Consider the following 25718-nt stretch of genomic DNA (forward strand, 5'->3'; position numbering starts at 1 on the left):
TTTTGAATGGGAAGATGCAAGACCTAATAGCCCTATTCCTATACATGAGCTGATCCCAACTGTTAGTTTTGAGAGTGACAGTGAAGATCCACTTTACCAGCCACCAGAACCAGAATTAGAGATAGACAAAGGGAAAGGGCCAGCTACAGACAAAGGGAAAGGGGTAGAGTCAAGCAAAGGGAAAAGGGCAACTGTAGACAAAGGGAAAGGGCCTATTTCTTTTTTTGGTGAAGTGTACTCAGATGTTGAATGTGATGGTGCAGAAGATAAGATAGGGGAAGAAGAAGATCCTGGTCAGGGTCATGATCTAGAAACTGAAGTAGGGGAAGAGGTGCAAGGGTTGGATGACTTAGAGGTAGAAGAGAGGGAGGAGATATTGGATGAAGAGCTGCAGTATGAGTCAGAGACTGAGGATGAGGAGTACAGTTTAGCCAGGAAAAGGGTTTAAGATGCAACAGCTAAGTTAATTGACAATGCTAGGAGAATCCAAAAGGAGACAGTTGAGTGGCTGAATAAAGACAAGGAGGGAGAACAAAGGGTAGAAGTTAGTGAGGGGACAGCAACTGAGGTTGGTGAGGGTTCTTAGCTCCAGAGTGACTATGAGCAGAGTGATGAGGAGGTTCATGCTCCACCTGACAGTGGTGAAGAGGGCTTAGAACCAGGAAAGAAAAGAAAGGCCAGCAAATCAGTGTCACTTGCACACACAGATTTTGGGACTTTTAATTGGGAAATAGGGCAAAGATATGCTAATAGAGCTGAGTTTAGGATTACAGTAGCTAAATATGGGATTCTGTAGGGTAGGGATGTATATTTCAAAGTCAGTGATAGTGGAAGGCAACAAAGATAGGTGTTTGTTGTGTTGATGGTTGCCCATTTTATGTGTATGCTTCATGGGACAGTAGGAGAGCTTGTATAGTTGTTAAGATTGTGAAAGGTGAACATTGGTGCTAGAGGAATATGAAGAGGAATAGGCAGCTGAAGTCAAGTTGGGTAGCTGGGCAGTTCTTTGAGGTTTTCAAGACAAGGCATCATTGGCCTGCAAAGGAAATTCAAGAGTGTGTTAGAAGGGCTTTCAAAATGTTGGTGAGTAGGGACTTTTCATACAAGATCAAGTACCAGGCACATAGAATGTTGCATGGTTCTATGCATGACCATTATAACAAGCTTGGGAGTTACATGGATGCATTGCATAGAAGCAGCCCTGGTACTAGGTTGGAGTTAGTCACAGATTGTGAAAAAGAGCCTCCAATTTTTAAGAGGTTGATCATATGCTTTGAAGGGTTGAAGGTGGGGTGGCAGGAGGGTTGTAGGAAGGTGCTTGCAGTAGATGCATGCTTCCTCAAGACTTTTTTGGGGGGTCAGCTGTGGGAAGAGACAGCAATGACCAGATGTACCCTGTCTGTTGGGCCATTGTTGAAGGTGAGAACAACGACTCTTGGGAGTGGTTCTTCAAGAAAATGCAGAGCACTCTAGATCTGAAGGATGGGGAAGGCATGGTAATCATATCAGATGAACATCAGGTTTGAACCATCTCACTCTCATGCTATTTTGCTTACTTGCATATGTTTGAGATTCATGTAAGCATGTTTAACTTGGGTTCATGTACAGAGCATCTTCCATGAAGTGTCAACTGTGTTGCCAAATGCAAAGCACAGACACTGTGCAAGACACATCTTTGCACACTGGCACAAGACATATAGGGGAGATGAATTGAAGTTGCTTTTTTGGAGGATAGCTAAAGCATACAACATGGCTGATTATGAGGAGAACCTTGAGAAGTTAGGAAAGGTGAATGTGGATGCCATGAATGTTTTCAAAGCCCACAACCCCCAGCTGTTTTGTAGGGCTTTCCTCAAACCTGACATCAAGACAGATGCCATTACAAGTAACATTGCTGAGACTTTTAATGGCTACATCATACAAGCCAGAACAAAGCATTTGCTGTACTGCCTAGAGGACATCAGAACAGCTTTGATGCAGAGGCTAGTGGTGAAGAGGCAGACAATGATGAAAGCCACAACCATGCTTTGTCCAAGAATTCAAGCAAAGTTGGATATTGAAAAACAAAAGGCAGCTGAATGTGAGTTCATGCCATCATCTGAGACCCTATTCAATGTGACATATTACTTGGACCAGCTAGTGGTGAACTTGGAAACAAGGAGCTGCACCTGCAGGAAATGGGACACGCTTGGTATCCCATGTTTCCATGCAGTAGCTTCTATTTATTACATAAGACAAGAAGCTGAGCAATATGTTGATCAATGCTACCACAAGGCAACCTACCTCAAAGCATATGCAGGTATAATACTAACTTTTCCTTGTATTTTCTATTTACTTTTGATCTTAATCTTGTATTTATTATTTAGGGTGTGTTTGTATGGTGTAGGATCTATTCCCCCATGTGAAGGGGAAAGGCATTGGCCTAAGGTCTCCTTGCCAATTGACCCACCTCCAATTAAAATTGGACTTGGGAGACCTAGGAAGAACAGGATCAAGGATCCTTTTGAAAATCCCAAAAAGGCGGGAACCATCGCCTAAAATGGGGTTGAAATGACTTGCTCCCTATGCCACACAAAGGGACATAATTAAAGGAAGTGTCCTGAGAAAGACACTAGGCAACCCCCTCCCCCACCTGCTAAGAAACCTAGAGGGAGGCCAAAGAAGGAGACTGTAGTTGCAGAAGCTACAGCAACTGCTCAGGCTGCACCATCTACTGCCCACCACTCAATGACAGTACAACCTACTCAACTAGGTAGAGGTGGCAGGATAATTCCCATGGGAAGGGGTTCAAGAGGTGGCAGGGCAGGCTCTAGCTCTGGTAGGGGAAGTGGTGATGCAAGTGGATCTGGTGCTGCAAGGGGTTCTGGTGCTGCAAGGGGAGCTACTGCAGCAAGGGGAAGGGGTAGAGGTAGAGGCAGGAACCAGCTACTTGTTGGTGTAGGTGTCTTGTTTGCACCTGATGGGTCAGCAATAACTTTAGTAAGTGTATGACATTGTAACTTTTTTTTTCCTAACACTAAAGCCCATTTTCTGATTTATTATGGTTTGCCCTTTTTGTAGACAACAAGGCAGTTGAGATCAACAAGGTCCAGGTCAGGGGCAACTGGAGAAGCTGCAAGGCTAGGGCACAGATCAGCTACGGCTTGGTTCCAGATGAGTCAGTCAAGCCAGACCTCAACCCTGCATCAGCCTACTCAATAGTGGATGGATGTCTCACTTAGGCATAGTTATAAAACTTTGTTTTAATCAATATTTTGGGTGACATTGTTGTGTTGTCTTATAATTTGCAAACAATGTTTATGTGTAGTGTATTTTGCAAACAATGACTATCACTTATAATATTTTGCACTAGTAGTGTCTTTTGGAAACAATGACTATGAATTGTAATATTTTGCACTAACCAAGTACTTATGAATTATGAATTGCAAATGATATTCACAACATTGTTTATTTATTCATTACTTGAACATCATACATTAGATTGGTTAGGTGGCTAATAACCAACAACTAACATAACTCCTAAATGAAGCCACCTAAACCACCATCACCACTACAAAATCAAGTTCAAGCTTTCAAATAAACTAGAAACATTGCAAAGAAAATCCAAGACACAAAGAGTGCAAGTGAGAAGTTTTTTTCATTCCTTGTAGCCTTCTTTAGTTCAATTCTAGTGTGTGAGAGCTCCATTTTTGTATCATTCAACTCCTCTGTCTTCATGTCCAATTTCTTCTCCACAACCTTCAATTTCTCTTTCATGAAATCAACTTCCATCTCCTTCTCAGCAAGAGTGGTGTCTTTTTCAAATAACTTAATTCGCAATTCAGCATCAACTCCATTCGATACATTAACCCACTGGAAAAACCCACAATCACCAACCTGCAAAAGTTATACCCCTAATTCAATTGAAATTACAAACCCTAATTCATATATCCACACAATAATTGTATACGAAAGACAAATTCAACTCATAGGCCAATTAGGGCACCCAAAGAACTTCATCCTTGTGTTATCACCACTTTTCGCCATTTGCACCACCGCAAAATCCCCACATCTGCACTTCACTCGTGAAGAAATCAACCCACCAACCCTTGAAGAAGAAGATCCAGTTGACATTGCGCATAAATGGTGAAAAATCGTGAATATTTACAGAGAAAAGGGTAGTAAGAATGGAGAATGGGGTCTTTGTTTAGAAGAGAGAGGATATAGGGGTCTTTGTTTAAGAGAGAGGAGGGAAAAGTCAACCCTTGTAACATGAAATAAAAAAAAAGAACCGTTGGAGATGCCACGTCAGCTATTTACGGGCTATAGCAGGTTGCTTAACTTGTAGGGTGCAACGAAAATTAATACCCCTTAAAGTTGGGAGCGATAGATAATAAACGAAAGTTGGGATTAATTTCGGCGGATGAGGCAAAGTTCAGATTAATGGGAGCAATTTTTCCTTAAAAATATAATCTGAAAATTAATGAACATAATACTCATAATCAAACATCAAAAATCAAATCCCAAAACTCATAATTAACAATTAGATCTAAGATTAAATTAGTTTTTTAAAATAAAGTTTTAATTTTTTTTTTTTTTTGAAAGAAGAGGTGGGAGCCGACAGCCACCTGGCTGTTGCCGGCGCCAGTGGCTGCCTGCTGCCTGCAGCCGACGGCTGGCGCTGCTAGCTGCTGGCGGCTAGTGGCCACCGCTGCTGGTGGTCGGCCATTGGTGGTGAAGGGGGAGCCAAAAAAAGGGGAATAGAAAAAGAGAAAGAAAAAGAAAAAAAAATAAAAGGGAGAGAAGTTTACCTTGGGTTTTCTCCACTCTGGGCAAAGTTTGACTTGCCTCATGTGTTGTATATTTATACCCCTTCTCTAGAAACCCTTCTCCTTAAACTTTCCTCTTTTAATTTTCCTAATCCCCTCCATAATAAAACTTTACTAAAATAAAACTTTCCTTAAATTAAATTCCAACTTAATTAAAATAATGAATTAAATAAACTTTCCTTTTATAAAATATTTCCAAACTTATTAAAATAAATAATTAAAATACTTTAAATAAAACATTTCAATTTAATTAAATACTTCTCAAAATACTTATTTTAATAAAAAAATATGTATACAAATACGAGGTATTACGCGTTGAGGCAATGGGAATCAGGCACGTTGGAGACTGGCTTTAATTTCCCTGTTTAGTGTTTTAGTTAAATTTGAACATTTTAATGTACGACACTAAGAAAAACCATTCAAGTTTTTGGAGTAATATAAATATCATGCAATATTTTATTGCTCCGTTTGCTATTTAATTGTGGTTTAGGATTAAATAATGAGTCCATTCGATTCTTAGAATATTCAAAATAGGGTATCAAGACCAGTCTTGGTAAGGAAACACCTATTAAGTGAACATTGAATATTATAACGAAGATTATCCCTAATTGAGGTCATTTAAATGATGGACGATTAATGACCATTTGAGATTAGTGTTTAGTTTGATTTATAGCACTGTTTCTTGTGCTACAAGGACAAGATCGTCATCAATCATTTGCACAAGTATTGGTTTAGAACCATACTGGATCGACCTATGAGAGTACTTTAAGAGATTAAAAATCGTGATAAGTATACTTCTCATTTTGGCTATTTGAACCTATTTCCTCGACCATGAGTATTGTGAGTTCTCCTGTTTGAGTACTAGTCCGCTCTGATGTTGTCAAACATCTGCCGTAATAGGGGATTATAACGGCAACACTCAGGCAGCTAGGTCCTCTCAGTAATAGAAGCTACATTACAAGACTGGGAATGTCCCCCTATTAAAAATAGGGAAGATGTCTTTGTTGTTTACAAGGCCTCTCGTAGAGTGAGACTGTAAAATGCATGGCTGTGCTCAGATAGATTTTAGAAATCATCTGTTTATCGACAGTTGGACTCAGGATCGAGAAACACTTCTAGACATAATAAGGATGACGAATAAATCTTATCTTATAGTTCATGAAGAGACATTAAGCGACATAGGAACAAGGCTATACACTAAATGCGCACTTGTCCGGAAGGACAAGTGGGAGATTGAAAGGATGGTGTCCTTCAAACAAGTGTATTATTCAGTGAGGTCAAGTGATCAGAATACCTGGGTGGAGGCCACTTCCGATCAGTAATATTAATGTATAATTAATATTACAGCTTAATCTTGACTGAACCCTTCGGGTCACACCCAAGAAACTAGCGTACCGAAGCGACGAATTAATTCGGAAGGGATTAATGAGTCGATCGAGTAATAAATATTTAGACGTCGAAAATTCAAGCTTAGAGCGTTGAAACCGAGCGTCTGAAGTCGAGTCGAAAATGATAAAAGACGGGACGAGAAAATTTCTAATAAATCAACAAAATGACCAAAATACCCCTTGGATCGGAATGCCCTGAGCTAACTGAGTGATAAGGGCATATAGCCTAGCCAGGTGGCTAGCAAGCGCACCAAGCCGAGCCTAGGCTGACTGGTGCATGCTAGCGCACCAACGCTAGCAGCTGCAAGCTAGCAATGCTAGCTAGATAGCAGCGCGCTAGCGTGCTAGCACTGCTAGCAGTGCCTGCGTGCTGGTGCTTAGGGCCGGCCAAGGGGAGCTACGGCATGGTGCGCGACGCCCAGCAGCAAGCAGCAAGCAAGATTACTAGGCTGGCGCTGCTAGGCAGCAGCCATGCCGCAAGCACCAAACGGCCGGCAGCTTGGCCTCGGCCAAGCAGCCCGCACGCAAGTGCGAGGCCTGCTGGCCAAGTGTGTGGCAGCAAGCCATGGCAGCCAACTTGGGGTGCCTTGGTGCCCAAGTTGAAGGATTAATGTCCTCTAGTATGGCCGACCACATGGAGTGGATTGAGGGTTTTAGGCTTCCTAACCCTAGTCTAATTATAATGGGATTATAAATAGACTAGGTGCCTAGGGTTTAAAAAAGTAGTATGCAATTATCTGATCAGTGTGATCAAACCCTAATTAGCAAACACGAGACCAACCGCTCTTAGACTCCTCTCTGTCTCACGACTCTCTCCTCCTCCCTTGGCGCCAGTGTGGTGGTTCGTGGTGGTCGGTTAGTCCAATAAAGATGGTGATCGCGGTTTTGCTCAATCATTCGACCAATCTAGTATTGGTGGACGGCTCGTTCGAAGCTCGTGGACTAAGTAGAGGAGCAACTGTAGACACCGAAATGTGTCTCCCCAAAACCAAACCCAGTGATGAATACCTTTCATGTCATTTGATTATCGAACGAAGCGAAAGTGTGAAAAGTCTATTGATGAGGATGTTTTTATTCAAATATCTCTTCTTTCTGAATTTGAAAATATTTCTTTTCTCACCTTGTTTTATGAAAATGTGCAATCCAGTTTAGTTTGGTCCGTGATATGGGTCCAATAATAGTGTAGTTGGATGGGGCTTGAAAATACCTTTCCAACGATATATTATAAGCCCAATTCCAATGTATAATGAGGAAGTTATGGCCAAAATACTAAACTGGGCCCAAACCGGATTTTACCTACGCCCCAATGATCATGTGGAGGGTCCAAATGTTTAATCCTATTCCTAAACTTATTAGGATTAATTAGAAGCTTCTATAATATTCTAAAAGATCTTAATTATCCTTTTTGAAAAGATAGAATCAAAGAGTTTTAAATTGAATAAAAACTTTCCTTTTTTAAAACTTTCCTTTTTTAAGTCCTCATTCTATTCGAATTTAAAGATGTTCAAAGACAGTCGGATACTATTTTGGTGCCTCATACTTTTTATCCAAATCTTATATGTTTGGATAGATCTATCTTTCCAATGATATATTATAATATTCATTCCGAGCTATAACGAAAAAGATATGAAAGGAATACGAAACTCTATCCAAAACTGACACCGTTCCAATATTTCGGCCATATCTTTAATTCTACATAATATTTTAATTTGATTCCAATTGGGTTGGAAAGTAGACTTCAAGATCTTTCCAACCACATATTGTGTGACTTATTTAGACTTCTAGATCAAAAGTTAAGATAAAAACAAAATCTGCAAAAACTGCTGACCGACGAGTTTTATTTCGATTCGAATTCGGATTCTTTTCTTATTCTTCGACTCTCTTTTTTCTTATAAATAGAGGTCATATCTCCCCTTTTTTTAATCATCAACAACAATCATCTTTCTCTCTCTAAAGCTAGAAGATTTCCATCTCTCTATTCTTTTTCTAAACCTTCCCTCTTACAAAATTCCTCACACATTAGCACTAGACACACCTAGCCAAGTTCGAATTTGCCTTCGCCTTAGACGTGAAAGGTTTAATATTTCTGAGGGTTTGGTCCCAAATCTCTATTTCAATTATTTAATTTGATTGTTTGATTTTATATTTTCCTTGAAGTTACTAACGCGTGTATTTTGTTATTAGAAAGAGGTACGAGGCATCAAAGTATGTAATCTTATTGCTCTATTCTTGTAGAAAGGATGTTTAAATTTGTTTAATTCCTAGTATCATGTTAGGATGTCTTTGTTGCTTTCTAGTATTATGTTTAGGGTGCCTTTTACTCTTTTCTAATATCATGTTAGTACCATGTTAGGTTTAAAGCTTTGATCTTTAATGCTTAGTGATATGCTAGGATTTGTTATTAATCTTTTAGTATCATGCCTAGGATCTTGCTATTATAGCTTTATTATTAACATGATTATAATTGTTATGATTATTATTTTTATTCATGTTGCTTGATGCTTATTTATTGATATTGCTTGATCACGCCTTTTATGCATGTTTAAAGGGAATTTGTACTTGTAATCACGCTTAATAAGATAATTAATAATCTTGTTTAGGGCTAATATGATTATAATTCAAGTGATAGCCAATAATAGTTTTCTTGTGCATTAAATTCAACCAACATAGATAAACAGGTTTAGGGTTAACCTATTGTTTGCATGTTAGAAAGAAAGCGCACATGAATACGAGAAGAATAAAGCAGAGGCCTATTTAGGGCAGGTTCAATTTCTTTTAGGTTGGATTTGTACCTTTATCCCCGAACCCTATTTGGTTCAAGACCTTTTGGAGTTGACGATCTCTTGGATTGTTAAGGGGTGTAACCTTCACCCTGTGAACGGTTTACGAATTCCTAAAACTTGTTGGCGACTCTTTTGCTCTAGCTTCCTTTCCTTTGGACACCACCATACTTAAGTGTATGATCACAGTGGGGTTCAAGTTTGAGGTAATGTTTGAAATATTCCCTACAGCAACGCTTGGGGCTTTATTCTCTCCCTGATTTGTCAATCAAATTGCTACGTGGAATTCACGCTTTAAAGGTATGTTTATGTGTCTTGTGTGTTATGCATGTGTTCTTGGGATTAGGTACTTTTATGAATATGATTCATGATTTTCTATCTGCGTAGTACCTATAAACTCCTACAGTGGTATCAGTTAGCTTCTTGCATGAACGTGCTTGATCATATTAATACGATTAATTTGAAGTTCATGTTAATTTTATAATCAATTAAAAGGGAGAAATTAATTTAATTATGGTTCAATTATTATATTTAATGTGATTAAACTATTGGAATTGATTAAATGTGATTTAATTATGCTCAAAATAGCCATGAAGAGGACCGAATTAACCCCTAGAGTTTTCGAAATTTTCAAACCCTAGAACCCTAGTTTCGAATTTTCGAAATACCCTAACCCTAATTCGAATTATTTCAAAAATTCATAGCCCTAAAATATGATTTTGTACTTGATTTTTGATTTAATTCGATTTGTTTTATGATTCATAATTTTAATCGGATTGATTTATGCACAAAAATATTTTGTGTATGATCATTGATATAATTTTAAGAGTTAGAATTAAATTAGGATTAATTTTATGATGAACCCTAATTTTAAAGTTGAATGATGATTTAATTTTAGTTTTTGGACTGATTTGATTTAATTTTGATAAATGTTATTTTAATTAAATTGAAAACCAAAAAAAAAAAAGTTTTAAGGTTGGCAGCCGCAGCAGGGTGGCGCAGCCACGGCAGCCGCCGACCTGGTGGCAGTCCAAGAGGGAGGGGAAGGGGAGGGCGGTGGTCCTGGTGGCTGGGGCAGCAGCTGTGCAAGCGTTGCACGCTGCTGGTGTGGCTGCCACTACTACTAGCTGTTGCTGCCTTGTGACAGTGGCTGCTGCAAAGCAGCCAGCCACTATGGCTAGCTCCGGCTAGCCAACCACGGTGGCAGCAACCGTACAGTACGGCTTTTTCATTAAAAAAAAAATTTTTTAAAAATTATTTCAAGATAATTACAAAATTGTTTCGGGATAAAATAGGTTTTATTTTGGATAAAATCTTTTATTTTAGGATAGAATCAAATATTCAAAAGTTGTTATATTTGATATTATCCATATTTAAGTTGTTAAATTGGTAATTATCCTTAATTAAAGTGGTTAATTTTGGATAAGTTTAATTAGGATATTCTGAGCATATTCCAAAAGGATAATAGTTGATTTAAATCATGTGATTATCCCATAATTAGATTAGGATAATTGATTTTAAAATTATTTGATTGGCTAATAATTAGGATAGAATCTCCTAAAGTTGTTAGGATAATTATGGAAGATTAAATATGATTTATCTTTCTAGATTAAAATAAGATTTGATTCTATCTCATGCCTAAATTAAAATATATGATATTTTATGATTGGTCATGAATAATATACGATATTATCAAATTATGATTAAAATATATCATATTTTAGGAAATGCGTTGCCTTAATTATGAACCATTCGATGTTGTAGTTTAGACAAGCATGTTGAGTGATTTATTATATGGCACTTTTATAATATATGATATTATGTTGCTATATATAGACTAGTATGGCCCATAGATTCTAAAATACCATCTGCGCATTGTGATATATTTTTGTAATCTAAATACGGTCTGCGTACCGTTAAGTATTTTTGTAACTTTTATTTAAAGTAAATAGATTACTTATTTAAATAGTGTTAGTCCATAGAAGCTCATGAAGTGAAGGCCCAAAGGAGCAAGGTGGATGGAGATCCATGATGATTCAAGTGGGAGCTTTTCATTTGTAGTTTTCTGAGGACTAAGGGGCCATACTATGTCATGTTTTATTGCATTAGTAGATTATGCATGTTAGATTTTATTTATGTTGATTGATGATGCGCTAGGGTTCACTATATAATCACAACATAAATGAATCTAGGTCCAAGTAATATTGAGATTGCTTTTCCAATTAAAAACCCAATGAAACCTTCGATTTTTATGATGGGTCATGCCAAAGCTGGGTGTCAAATTATATCTTTGGGAGGTTGGGGTAAATCAAATTTTACAATTTTAATTGGTTATGCTCAACAAGGTTACCTAAAGAGTTTAGAACCTTGAAGCAAAGGGAAATAATTAAACATGTGATGATTAATTATTTAACCAAGAATTACAAGAGTTGTAATCAGTAAAGAGTTTACTCACCTTGAAAATGTAATGCTTGATTGTAGGGCCTCAGTCCGGTCAACTATTACACAAATAAAGGATCTTGGAATCACTTAAAATTCAATTGGAATCAATTAATGTTGAATAAAGTGCTTTAAAGTTACCAATTTAATCGTTTATGGTACTTTAATGTTAAATTAAACATAATTATTAAACTTTGCCTTATTTTAACATAGATGGGTAGCCGTAATCACAATGACAACAACATTTACAATCTTCGACCATTCCTTAAGAAGGATAGGTTGACAAGCGAAAACTTTTCCACTTGGGAAAGAATGCTAAGGCTCGTTCTGAAATCTGAAGGTAGAGAGGATGTCATTGACACCCCATTTCCAGGACCTCTGCCAGAAAATGCAACTACGGCAGAAGTCAAGAGGCACAAGGAAGCTCATGATAGAGTTGTGCCTATCACTTTCTTGATGATTGCTACCATGGAACCTAGTCTTCAAAAGCGTTTGAGGATCAAGATGCGTACAGAATCATGCAAGAACTCAAAGCTTTGTTTAAGAAACAAGCTAGAGTGGAAAGGTACGAGCTCCATCGTGGGATTCTAGATTGTAGGATGGAGAAGGTTGCCACAGTTCATGATCATGTTTTCAAAATGATCGGCCTTATTCAAAGTATGGAGAAACTGGGGCACCCATACAGTGATGAGATGGCAACAGACATCATTCTCCACTCACTTCCAGAAAGTTTCAATCAGTTTATCATGAACTTTAACATGACTATGACTGCAAAGACTATGAATCAATTGCACGCAATGCTGGTTAGTGCTGAAAAAAAAATCCCTAAGGAACCTAAGAAGGAAGTTCTTATGATTCAAAAGGGAACAGGGTTCAAGAAAAAGGGGCAAAAGGCTAGTGCCAAGAGCAAGGGCAAGAAAGTTGCCAAGGCTCCTGAGAAGCCTAAGGGGAATCCAAAACCCAAGGCTGCAAGTGAAAGTGAATGCTTTTACTGCAAGAAGAAGGGGTATTGGAAACACAATTGCCATAAATACCTTGACTTCCTCAAGAAGAATGGAGCATCAACCTCAAGTATTATGTTATAAATATTTTAACTTTCACTTAGGTATATGATACCAAGTTGCAGTGCTTAAAATTATTAATGTTGTGCAGAAGCTGCAAAGAAGTGAGGCTAGCATGGAAATGGAGCTTGAAGGTGCACTAGAAATGTTCGAGTGGCTAGAAATAGCTTCATAGTTTTAATTTCTGAACTTTTATGATGATTTTAGAACATTTCCAGTTTTTGATGAGACAATTTTTAGTGTTAGTTTGAATACTGATTTGTTTTTACTTGGCTTGGACAAGTGTTGATCCATGACCAAGGTAATAAATTGTTTTCATTTTGCTAGATATGAGTTAAATTTTGTTTTATGACATTGATATAAAGTAGATCACAAAAGCAGTTTAGATGATTAAATTAAACTTACTTATAACAAAGTAAGATTAGGTCACATAAACCATTTTGCACATCCAAAGTTATATTGGGTGGACTCTTATTCTTATATGATTATGAATCACTTGAGAATTGGAAGCCATGCTTGATAAGGTAAGATGACCAAGTTACCTTTTAGTTGAATGGGTAAAGGAGCTAAAATGACCTTTTGGAACACAAACATATGATGTGTGTGGACCATAAGTTCAAGAATGAAATGGCTTAAAGCCAAGAAATCCAGTATGGACTCCATGTCTGTAAAGATGTATTAGTCCATCATATTCTTACAAATAAGGTCAAATCTATTAGATGTGTAAGCCTATTCGGATTCTTCTAGTGATTGCTGATTTCGATTACGAAGTTTAGCAATGGAGAACAAAATCACCTTCATGAAATGTTCTTGATGGATGGTATGTATATGATACAACCTAAGAATTTTGAAATCCAAAATTCACAGAAATTTTTGCAAACTTCAGAAATTCATTAAATGGATTGAAGTAAGCATAAGGGAGTTGAAACATTCGTTTCGATTAGGCAATCAAACAGTTTGATTTCATCAAAGAACGAAAAAGGAATCTTGTAGAGACAAGAATTTTAATCGGAGCAATTGGTTGATAAGGAGTTTGACGAGAAGTTCATATCAAATCTATGTTGATGATCATATCAAATCTATGTTAATGATCATATAAAAACAGTTTGACAAGAAGTTCATATCAAATCTATGTTGATAAGGATCTCGACAAGTTAATGATCATATAATTGTTGAATTAGTTGTGATATGAACATTACAATCCAGAAACTAAACCCCTTCCATAGACTAAGATATGAGAGTCATATTAAAGACTTGGTTTGAAGCAAGTTATGTAATTCAAGTTGTATATGTTTTGAGAAAACATGTTACATAAGGAATGCATCAATTTGCAGAATTATGTTTAAAATAGAAATTTCATTTCTCTTATTTAATTATGGTTTTAGAAATTAAATAAAATGTCCAAAATAATTATGGATTGATGGGCTCATCAGGTTAATTTATTTAAATGACCTGGTGAATGAAACCCCACAGGTGATCAAATTTCATATATTATTTAAGTTCCTAGTTCGAAATCATTAAAGTGGACATAAATGATTTCAATAAATGGACTAGCATGTAAGATTGATTGGATGCCGCAGTTTCATGGGCTATTGGGGCATAGAGATGCTTGGTCAATCACTTGGATATGCATGAATGATGCATGATCGAACTATTGACCTACTTTGAAGTTCAAGCATAGAGTTTCCGGATATATTAGTGGATTCCTTTGACATGAGTGGAACATTGATTTCATTAAATGATTGATGTAACTGTGGACATTCAAACGTCTTCCCGTAACTGGAGATTATAAAGGGTGTTTCCTGGTTACCTCATAATTTGAGTGGGAGCCTTGTTGTCACAATATTGGATTGAGTCTACCTATTAAATTAGGGAATGTGTCATGGCCTCTGGAAGAGGGAGAATTCGGAAAATACGTGGCCGTGTTCAAATGCATTACTCAGTAATCATTTGTTTTTGTACTTCTAACTCAGATTTCAAGAAACGATTTGTAGATTAATATGATCTCGACATGTGATGCAATCATATTATCAAATCGACACATATTGACTTAAGCAATTTGAATATTGCACACTTGTCTCAGACAAGTGGGAGATTGAAGGATTTATGTCTTCGTCGTGTGCAATTACTAGATATATAAATCGATCAAATTATGGAGATAATAAAGTTCGGACATTTAGGTCGTCATTTTATCATAGCTAGTGGTACTAACAATCTTTGGGCTAGTAAAATAGCCTAAAGCCCAATTGGACGGATCCTATAAGGTCACACAAAGAGTCTAGATCGGGCACGAGAGGACAAGGCCCATGATGGGCCTCATCCTCTAGTATGGCCGGCCACATGGAGTGGATTGAGGGTTTTGGGCTTCCTAACCCTAGTCTAATTATAATGGGATTATAAATAGACTAGGTGCCTAGGGTTTGAAAACGTAGTATGCAATTATCTGATCAGTGTGATCAAACCCTAATTAGCAAACACGAGACCAACCCCTCTCAGACTGCTCTCTATCTCACGACTCTCTGCTCCTCTCTTGGCGCCAGTGTGGTGGTTCGTGGTGGTGGTAGATCGTGGTGGTCGGTTAGTCCAATAAAGGTGGTGATCGCGGTTTTCCTCAATCACTCGAGCAATCTAGTGTTGGTGGACGGCTCGTTCGAAGCTCGTGGACTAAGTAGAGGAGCAACGCTTGGGGCTCTATTCTCTCCCTGATTTGTCAATCAAATTGCTACGTGGAATTCACGCTTCAAAGGTATGTTTATGTGTCTTGTGTGTTATGCATGTTTTCTTGGGATTAGGTACTTTTATGAATATGATTCATGATTTTCTGCTGCGTAGTACCTATAAACTCCTACACAAGTGGGGCTGCCATGTGGCGCAAGCTAAGAGGGGAGTGAGGTGGTGTGTTAGCCGATTTTGACAAGGAGAGTGGGGAGCAAGTTTGGCCCCCCTCCTCCAAATGGTCCTCACCTAACCCCTCATGTGAGCTTGACACTTTTTGATTTATTAGAAGCTAGCTTATTTATTTTGTTTTAGATTTAAAATAAAATAAATAAAATCAAAATCTCCCACATGGAAAGATGATGGGAATTTTGAGAGCCTTTGCCTATAAATACCAACCTTGGGTGTAGGGATTCTTCACTTGAGTAAGTGTTGAAAAAGGCATCACAGTGTGAAAACCTTTGAACACTAATTACTCGGGTTTTGAGGTCGGGCCTTGCTAACTCCAAGGCAATAGACCGAGTTCGGTGCTCGCATTGCGGGTGGACTTCGTTGGAGGTCCTCGTGTGAGCGGGGCTAAGAGCTTTCAAAGTAAGAGCTCAATTAAGTGAGCGAAGCACGCTACAAAGGTAATAATCTCTTACTTAGTCTTGTGTTTATGTTAATTATGCTATATGGTTATATTATTGTGAGTTTGGTTTTGAGTCGGGTTTCTTTCCACGTTGGGTCGGACTCACCGAAACCCAACACTATGCACTGTGGCACCCCAAATCTTATTATGATGTTCTTCCATACGAACGTTCTTACTTGGGTTTCTTTTATGTACTTGGTGGGCTCAACTTCAATCCACTTGGTGAAATAGTCTTCTACCACTGTGAGATAATTCCTTCCCGCTAACCCAGTGGTGAAAGGTCCTAATATGTCCATTCCCCACTGAGCGAACGGGATCGGGCTGAGAATTGGGGTGAGATCATTTGCCGGCTGATTTATAACTGGGGCATTTTGGCACCTTTCACACTTTTAGACGTACGCTAAGGCATCGGGTAGCGAGCCATGTACCTTATAGGTCAATATGTCTGTGAACCATGATTGCTGCTGCCTGGTGCAATTCACCTGCTTGCTTTCTGCAATGCTACTCTCCTCCAAGACTTCCACCATGATTGTTCTTGTGAGGCTTTATAGAGTGGAACTTGCTAACTTTGATAATGCGTCAGCTTTTGGAAATTTTTCGCTTCAGGGACCAAATCTATCTGAAAATGCATTAGTTGGGCCACGAGCTCTTTCACTTTGGTTGTGTACTTTAGCATTGTAGGCTCTCTAGCCTCATACTCCCCCTTAAGTTGGCTGGCTACCAGTTGAGAGTCAGTCTGCAGGTGAACTTTTTTTGCTCCTGCTGCAATACTCATTCTCAGACCTGCTACAGTTGCTTCATACTCTGCCTCGTTGTTTGATGCCTTGAACTTGAACTTAATAGCATACTCGAATACATTGCCTTCTAGCGATCTTATTATTATTCCTGCTCCGCTTCCTGTTTGAGCTGAAGATCCATCCACTGCCACCTTTCAAACTCCAACTTCATCCTCCTTCTCCTTATATGAGGCCTCCACTATGAAGTCTGCTAAGGCTTGAGATTTGATAGCAACCATAGGCTTGACCTCGAACTTGTACTCAAATAGTTCTATCGCCCACTTCAAGAGTTTGCCTGAAGCATCCATTTTCTGCAGAGCTTTTTCCAGTGGGTGATTTGTAAGGATTTGGATCGTGTGTGCATCGAAATAGGGTTTCAGCGTTCTTGCCGTTGTTACTACTGTGAAGGCCAGCTTTCCTACCAGCGAGTATCTCTGCTCAGCCTCTGTCAGCACATGGCTTACAAATTAAAGTATATCGGCTTCTATTGTTTTTGCCTTTCTATTAGGAGAACTGACGCAATCGTCTAAATTGAGGCGGAGATGTACAGCTGGAGTTTTTCACTCTGCTCCAAGATGATCATGGTTGGGAGCTTGGTTAAATGCTCCTTGATCCCCTCGAAAGCTTCATTTTCCGCTTCTCCCCACTTGAATTCCCTATTTCCTTTCAGCAACTGATAGAATGGTAGGGCTTTGTCAGCCGACTTACTGATGAATCAAGTCAGCGCCACCATTCTCCCTGTCAACCGCATGATATCTTTAGTGCATTTGGGTTCTGGAAGGCTTAGGACTGCCTCCACTTTTTCTGGGTTGGCATCGATTCCTCTCTCACTGACCAGGAAACCTAGGAATTTCTCAGAACTTACCCCGAAAACGCATTTCTTTTGGTTGAGCTTGATATTGTACTTGTTCAGCGTGTCAAATGTTTCCTCTAGATCCATGATATGCCCTGCTTCCGTGACGCTCTTAACAATTGAGTCGTCAACGTATACTTCAACATTTCGCCCCTTTTGGTGCATGAACACTCTATCCATTGTCTTCTAGAAAGTAGCTCCCGCATTCTTCAGCCCGAGGGGCATGGCTATGTAATTGTACACTCCCCCTTCAGTGATGAATGTGGTCTTCTGTCTGTCTGGCTTGTGCAGGCTGATCTGGTGATACCCTGAGAAGGCATCCATGAAGCTTAATAGGGCATGGCCGCTGGTTGAGTCTACCAGCTGATCAATCCGCGGTAGCGGGTGGCAGTCTTTCGGACATGCTTTGTTGAGATCTGTGGAATCCACACACATCCTTCACAGGCCATTTTCTTTCTTTACCATGACCACGTTGGCTAACCATTCTGGGTAATCACAAGGCTCGATGAACCCAGCTTCTAGTAGCTTGTCCACCTCTTCCTAGATTGCCTGATTTTTCTCCGTGGAGAAGGTTCGCTTTTTTTGCCTAACTGGCTTGATGTCTTCTTTCACATTCAGCCTGTGAAACATAACTGTTGGGTCAATTCCTGGCATCTCGTCTGCTGAAAATGCGAAAATGTCCTTACTCGCTCTTAGCAGCTCTATGAGGTGCACTTCCACTCCATGGTCAATATCTTTCCTAATTTTTACTGTCCTTGAGTTGTCGCCCTTTGTAAGCTCGATGTTTATATGCTCCCCGCTGGGCAGTGGCCTGGCTACCTCTTCCTTCGCGGGCTCAAAGTTTTCCATTGCTAACTTCTACTTATCTTTTTCCTTGTGATACTCTTTTTGCTTCCTTTTTCTTGATTTCCTTTCAGCATACTCGTCGAACCTTGGCCCTGAGCCTGGCTGTTGCCTGTTTCTAGCTGGCTATTTCAGGGCGGTGATATTGTTGGGTTGTCTTCTAACTTCCCCTGAGCTTTGCAGATTGCCCATCATTGGTTGTGTATGTCATGGCAAGGTGATAAGTGGAGACCACTCCACCTATTTTGTGAATGAGTGGTCTTCCCACAATCACGTTTTAGGGTGATGGAGAGTCTATCACTAAGAATTCAGCTCGAACATCTCGTCGCCTTGACCTCTCTCCGACTTGGACTGACAGCTTGCTTATACCCTTATGGACAGTCCGGACCCATTGAACCCGGTGACCTCATAGCTCACTCTTTTCAGGTCTTTTTTTATCCAGCTTTCTCTTTGAACGCACTGATATATATGATGTTGGCTGAGCTTCCACCATCGATTAGTACTCTCGCAATTCTCATCGTCACTACCAGAGGGTCGTCATGAGGGTTGATTATGCCTTTCTGGTCATAATCGTCAAATGTAGCTCGTGGCTGCGGGGGAAGTGGCGGCCATCTGCGCTTTTCATTATAATTTATCTGGTGGATCATCACTCGCAAGTCAGGCCTTGCTCTATTCACAGTTTCACCATGCACTAGTCCACCATTGATTACATATATGCTGCTTTTTGGCTTGTTGTCTCGGTCTCTTTCTTCCACTAGGCCTCTGTGACCTCCTCTGCGGTCATAGCCAGTCCTATCCTCTTCCCTTCTCTTGGAGGATTCAGAATGTTTCTTGAATTGGTTCAGGTATCCTCACAAAGTCCTCTTTGTTGTCCTTCAAATGTGTGCATTCATCGGTGGTATGTCCATGGTCCTTATGAAAGTCACACCACTTGCTAGGGTCACGGCTTCTATTCACCATCATGGGTGGTCTCTACCACTTATCATGAGCTTTGTTCAACCTGAAGATATGGGACCTTGAATGAGTAAGCGCGGTGTACTGATCAAACCTTCCAAGCCTGCCTCGCCGTTTCTGGTCTGATCTTCTGACTTCTACCGCCCTAACTGCATCCCTGCGACCTTGCTCAGCCCTGCTAGGCTGGTCCACCCTGGCTGTGTGAGTCTCATCTGCTTTTATGAACTTATGTGCTTTTCCTAGTGCTTTGGCCAGCGTTTTGAGGCTCTTTCGCCCCATATACTCTCTGAATGGTGAGCCCGGTAACAAGCCGCTCTGCATTGCCTGCAATACTACCTCCTGGCTCATATTTGGGATGGTTGTCGCTTCTTTGATGAATCTGTTGATGAATCTGTTGATGAACTCTCTTAAAGGCTCATCTTTTCCTTGAACTAGTGACATTAGCTCAGTGGTCATTTTTGTACATTCCACCAAGGTGACAAAGTGCTCTATAAACATTTTCTTCAATTGATTGTAGGAATAAACGGATCCTTTTAGGATGGCTCCGTACCACTCAACTGCCAACCCTTCTACGGTTGGTGGAAATGCCTTACATCAGGCTGTGTCTTTCATAGTGTACAGCACCATGCGGTTCTCAAACGCTGAAACATGGTTCTTAAGTATTACAATTCCATTGTACTTGCAGTTGGGCATCTTTACTTTCTCCATCAACTATTCCAGAATCTCCCTGCAAAATGGGCAATCATTTGGGATCACCTAGATTCGCGCTCTTTTCTCCCGGTCCAGGCTCAGTCCCCGCTCAGAGGCTAGTGACCTACTGCAAGCGACTCGAGTCCTTGGGATGCCCTTATCTTGGGCTGCCTCTCCTACACTCCACTCTTAATTCACGTTTCGAGCTTCTAGTTCTAGCACCTTCTTCCTTAGCTGGACCAGCTCAATCTGCTCCAGGGTGAGAGTTATGGGTGTCGCCTTCTTTATGGATGGCTCTGTAGCTGTAACTACTGGCAAGGAGCCTGTTCCTTTACCGAAATTGGTAAGGACTGCTTTCATGGCTGCCAACTGCTCTTTACTGCACTTAGAGAACTGCAGGATGACTGGCATATTGACGGGCTGCGGTTTCTGGGTTACTGGTGTTGAGATGATGGGTTCATTGTTCGTGCTTGTCAGTGGAATTTTGCAATCAGCCAAAAATGGGAACAGTTAGTACCAAACGGCCATATGCATTATTCAAAATAAGAAATATTTCACAAGTTTTATACCTCACAAAGAAGCGCCAAGATGACGTCAAGGTTGAGGGAGCTGACCCCCCTGATGGATGTTTTCTCCTTAAGCTCAAGCGCCCTCAGCATCTTCTTTGCCAGCTGTTGGACATTCGGCTTCGGAAGAAGAACATCTGCACATTCAACATTTTGTAAGTAGATGTTGCATATCTGGCCGAATGATCGAGTGTCTTCGGAGGTGCTGGACAACTATTTATTTAACTTTACCCTACAAGGATAGGGTAAAGTGTCTAAAGCAGTTATACCTACCGTCTCCTGCTCAAGGGGAGCCTTGCTCCCACTCCCTGATGGGACGACAGCAGTGTGGAGTGGCTTGCAACTCTCCGATACCCCTTGGGTATCCGGCCTTTCTTGGGTCCTACCAGTTGTAGGGTAGGAGCCGTATCCAGCCTTTTTTTCCAGGCTTGAAAGCGATGTGTTTTCTAGCCTTGCTAGACACATCACCCCTAGCTTTCTTCTAAAGCTTGGGGTCCGGCTGAATAGATGGGGAAGCTTTGGACGAGCCGCCCTACACCAAACAAGCAAAGTTAAAAAGCAGGTTGTGCTAAGCACTTCAATTTAATTTTAAGTTGTAAAATCTTTTACCTTAGGAGTTCTGCCCTCTTTAGACTCCTCATTTCTCCGTTTGCCTAGAACGGACGAATGGTAGTGTGCGGCTGAGACAGGAGCCGGCTTCTTGGTAGCTGAGTGCTTTTCCATGGCTTTGCTTGCACCAAGAAACAGGTGTTAGAAATCAACAAATAGAAATCAAGATTCAACAGGAAATAAATAACAATCGGCCAGCTACCTCTCGGCCTATCAACACTAAGGCCGTAAGCGGCCAAAAATAACCCGTCTGATAGCCACTCATGGCGGGAAATATAGCTTTGGGGGTGATCCCCTTCTCCCCCGTTCTCTCATTGGTTTGATCGGCCGCAGTGAAAAGGCCTCAATCCAATATCTGTTCCTTTGCCTTCTTGGGAACAAGCGGCAAAGCCTCCTTACCAGCTAGGAGGGGAGGGTTACTGTCCCACCTATTGTACCACTTATTTTTTAGGCAGTCGGGGGAGGACTCTATGTAAAACTTCCTCCTACAGTCCTTCCATTTGGACTCCTTCCCAACGGTCATCATGAAGCTCCTTGTGGTTGGTAAAGGTGAACCATCATAGCAGCCAAAACATTCGTCACGGTAGTTGGACCCTTCTGGCCACACCACCGTATCAATAGCGTCCGGGACGTTGAGAGGAAATCCATGTCCCATGACATGGTCAGAGATAAACTGCCCAAGTTTATCTTTCATTGACGTCTGTCTGCTTGAGGAACATGCTGATAGTAGGCAGCAAACTCTAGTCGACGCGAAGCAGACGGCTCGGCCAAATTCGCCCATGTCAACTGACAAGAACTCCCTTGCGACATCCAGCTTAGAGTGCGCCTCCTCCGAATCTATGGAGGCGCTATCATAATTGGACGACTCAGAGTCGTCATTGGAGCTCTCGGACTCCGAGTCTGAGCCGGGGGCCTGTGGCTAGGGCCAATAGTGTCGATGGTTCTTTTCATTTCATCCCCAGACTCCTCCAAAATTGAAGAGCTCGGGGTACTAGGAGGATCGAGCGGATGGTTAGAATTCTCATCCACAGGCGCCCTAATGAAGCCCTTTGAATAGACGGTAAAACTCTCCGATTGGTACTAGGAACCATCCGTTCTATACGTCCTACTTGTCTGCTTTGTTCTGGCCATGGTGTCTTGCACAGACACAAATACGGTCAGATTCGGAGAAGTTTGCAAAGGGGTGTCCGAGCAGTCGGCACCCCTAGTTCTAGATTCAACCGTCCCTGGCGACCAGCTGATTGTTAACCTAGGTCGTGCGCACGCGTTTGGGAAACCATTTTTCAAAAAGACAAAAATAAAATAAAAGAAACACAGACGGTTACCTTACGAGTGAAGGTACAAGAGCCGCTTGGAAGATCTGGGACGTCTGCTTACGGGCGGACCAGGTGCCGAGCATCGGATGCTTTCACAAATGAGGACAAAAGTTCACAAAGTCAAAGATTCAATGATTCTCTCTAAAGATTCACGAAAACGTGTGAACATAATGAGGGGTCAACCCTTATTTATAGAAAGGGTGAAAAATTTTAAGTAAAAACCCTATGTTTTAACCATGGTAAACGGTAACATGTCGGACCAATACATAGCTAGCTGACACCTGTCACAAGCGTCACGTGGCATGCCACTCACCCCTATGAGGGGAAAATGATTTGGGTATTTCTACCCCGCCTCATGGCCCAATGAGAGCTCGACACGTGTCACCTGAGAAGGTCTCCAAATGGACCTCCCAGGGCCCGACACGTGTCAAGCGGATATGCCCTCAAGAATTGGCGGCCTTCAAGGCCTAATTCCCGAGGTAGCCGCAAAACGGCGCAACCTTAAATCCTAGGTCATCAAACCCTAGGACAGGGCATACATTTCTAGGACCCTATAAATAGGGAGATTCTCCCAATTATTGGGGCAACCTTACAATCATTACATCATTTATTATTCTCGAAAACAGAGAAAAATACCTGATCTCGGAATCCAAAGATATATTTACTTTCTGCACGTTTTTCACTCCGAACACGCACTAAGTTAACCTTCAGAGGCGGACCTCCGAACATCCGGAGTTCCGTTGTTTTATAGGTACAGGCAGCTTGGACCTATTATGTGAGGTGTAACTCTCCCAAGGGACACAAAAAACCCCGAAACACCAGTATCATAAAAATCCTTTGATGTACACATCACATGTTATTTTAATATGATATCTAAATACATTTTTTATTGGTACCATCATAACTTTCTTACATCATAGGTCATCTATTGTAATTTAATAATTTAGATATCTATACCACTTTTAGGATATTCCATACACTATGGTATTTATATACTATTACACTATTAGTTTTAACTACACTATCTTGCCATGTAGCACATCTATTAGACATATCTTTATTTTGGAACCAATCATACAACCTACACTTTAGGTGTAGTGATTTAATTATAATTGGCAAGATTTTATCGCAATGTATACACATAATTAATATGACCAAAATGTATCTTCAACGCTATGCAACATGAGTCATAACTGAATACAAATAAAATCATAAATGTGCAACATATCTTGATAATATATAGACAAAAGTTGCCATATAACTTCTCAAACTACCATTATAGGGATCATAATTATTATTTATTTATTTTTAATTTTTATAACTTTTGTTAATTTGTTCTTCTCCCCTTAAGTTGGTAAAATATCTCATTTGTAGGGGCATCTAATTCTATACCAACATAGTAGATAAATTTGCATTAATAAAATTCACTTCATTAGGAGGATCACAATCAAAATTTATTTCTCAAAATATTTATATTAAACAAGTTCTATCTTTTCTGGAGAACAATTTCAATGAAGAATCATTCCTTCATTAACTTTACATTGCATGTGTATTTATTATTACCCTTTTCATAATATCTTCTGGAAAAACAATGTTAATGGGGAGACATGTGTTGTGCAGTTGTACATTTTTCCTTCTTTTCCAATTTCTTATATGCTGACATATACTAGCCCCAATCAAAAGAATTGTTATACAAGTATAAATCACTTGCTTGTAATTCTACTAGGCGATCTTCTGGATCTTTAAACACTTAAATAGAGTATTTTGTGAGTTTCTGGTCACCTAATAGTTGACAATAATATATAAGTTATTTTGATGTACTTCTGATCACCCATTACTCTTTTATATAAGAAATCAAAACCTATTAACTCTTGAAATTTTCATCAATACAAATTATTATGAATAACAATCCAAATATAGCTCAATCTCAATGTTATGTCTTGCCATTCAATTCATTTTATATATTTAACATTGAGAGAGAGTCAACACATTATCAAATGAAACTTCAGGTTTCCATAACGGGTGATTATTACTAAACCCGGATGGCCTAATTTAATTATCACATCCAATCACTTCTCTAAATTTGAACTCTGGTCAGTTTTTCAACACTAGTGATCACTTTATTAAACTTACTTTATGCATGGCCATGAATGTGATATGATATAAGAATACCAACATGTGTTTCTTTATACAGTTTGCAATATAATCAACTAATATTTTATCTAACAAATATTTATATATACTCTGCTGGAGTTTTGACTATAATCTTGATACATGTTAATCTTGTTGGATATTTTAAACTCTTTAAGAGTCTTTTATATAATCATGAAACATATGAATGTTACTAAAAGTGATTTTATTCTAGAAATATAATAGAATTTATCATCTCCTCAAATTTGTCATTGTCAATAGTTGCTCCATTCCTTTTCCGAAGGTTATTATATTTTAAATATATTGGACTACGATGCTTCAGACGTGCTTTAGGTTCATTAGTAACCGATGTTGTCCTTTTGGGACAATAATTTTAATAGGAGCATTTATAACTATTATATGATCAACGACATTCATTTATTTATATCCATCTTCTAGATAGTGTCATTGTAAATATGTAATATTATGTGGTCACTTTTATTAAATAAATTATTGACATTGATATTAAAGCTAATGTATATATGCACTATAGACCACCATTGTATCATACAATTCATGTGCAAGGATTACATATAATAACGAAATAAATAATATCTCCCCCCTAATCCTTGCATATGGGGGATATGAAATTAATCCAAGTTATCCAACAACCTTGAAATCCCTTACACTTTTAAACCATAAATTCTTTTGGTATTGTCATGTATCAAGCAAAGAAAAATATTCTTATAAAACTCTTACTTATTCCTCTTGCCCAATTATATTAATCTTTATGTTGAAAATTTTGTAAATCATGGGCATAATACATTTTTCAAGTAATTTGCTCAAAATAAAATGTTTAATTTCTAGAACTCATAACACTATTCTTTGCTCAAACGGATACTTTCTTATGAACTTTTCCATAAATTATATATAATAAAAAAAACATGCAAATATACTTGTTAATTCTTCAATAATCATGAGATTTTTCATTCGTTTCCGAGAATGAGCTAATAAGTCTCGCATGACATATATAAGAACACATTACTTTTGTGAACGGAGAATAATCTAGTCAACCTACTTTCAAAACTATGAGACATTTCTAGATTGTTCTAGAAGATTTCTAACCCATTATAAATTTAGGGAACTTCAAGTTCATATA

The 25718-nt window shown here is 39.4% G+C and overlaps 1 protein-coding gene across 1 annotated transcript; it reads left to right on the top strand.

Annotated features, from left to right (window-relative positions):
• Positions 1-957: 957 nt before the first annotated feature.
• On the top strand, positions 958-2538 carry LOC145588812 (uncharacterized). The gene is made up of 3 exons (XM_081645413.1): positions 958-1419; positions 1609-2299; positions 2387-2538. The coding sequence occupies exons 1-3, from the start codon at positions 958-960 to the stop codon at positions 2536-2538; spliced, it is 1305 nt and encodes a 434-aa protein (XP_081501539.1).
• The last annotated feature ends 23180 nt before the right edge of the window (positions 2539-25718 follow it).

This window comes from Chenopodium album, chromosome 17 (genome assembly GCF_948465745.1).
Source record: "Chenopodium album chromosome 17, dcCheAlbu1.1, whole genome shotgun sequence".
NCBI classification, from domain to species: Eukaryota; Viridiplantae; Streptophyta; class Magnoliopsida; order Caryophyllales; family Amaranthaceae; genus Chenopodium; species Chenopodium album.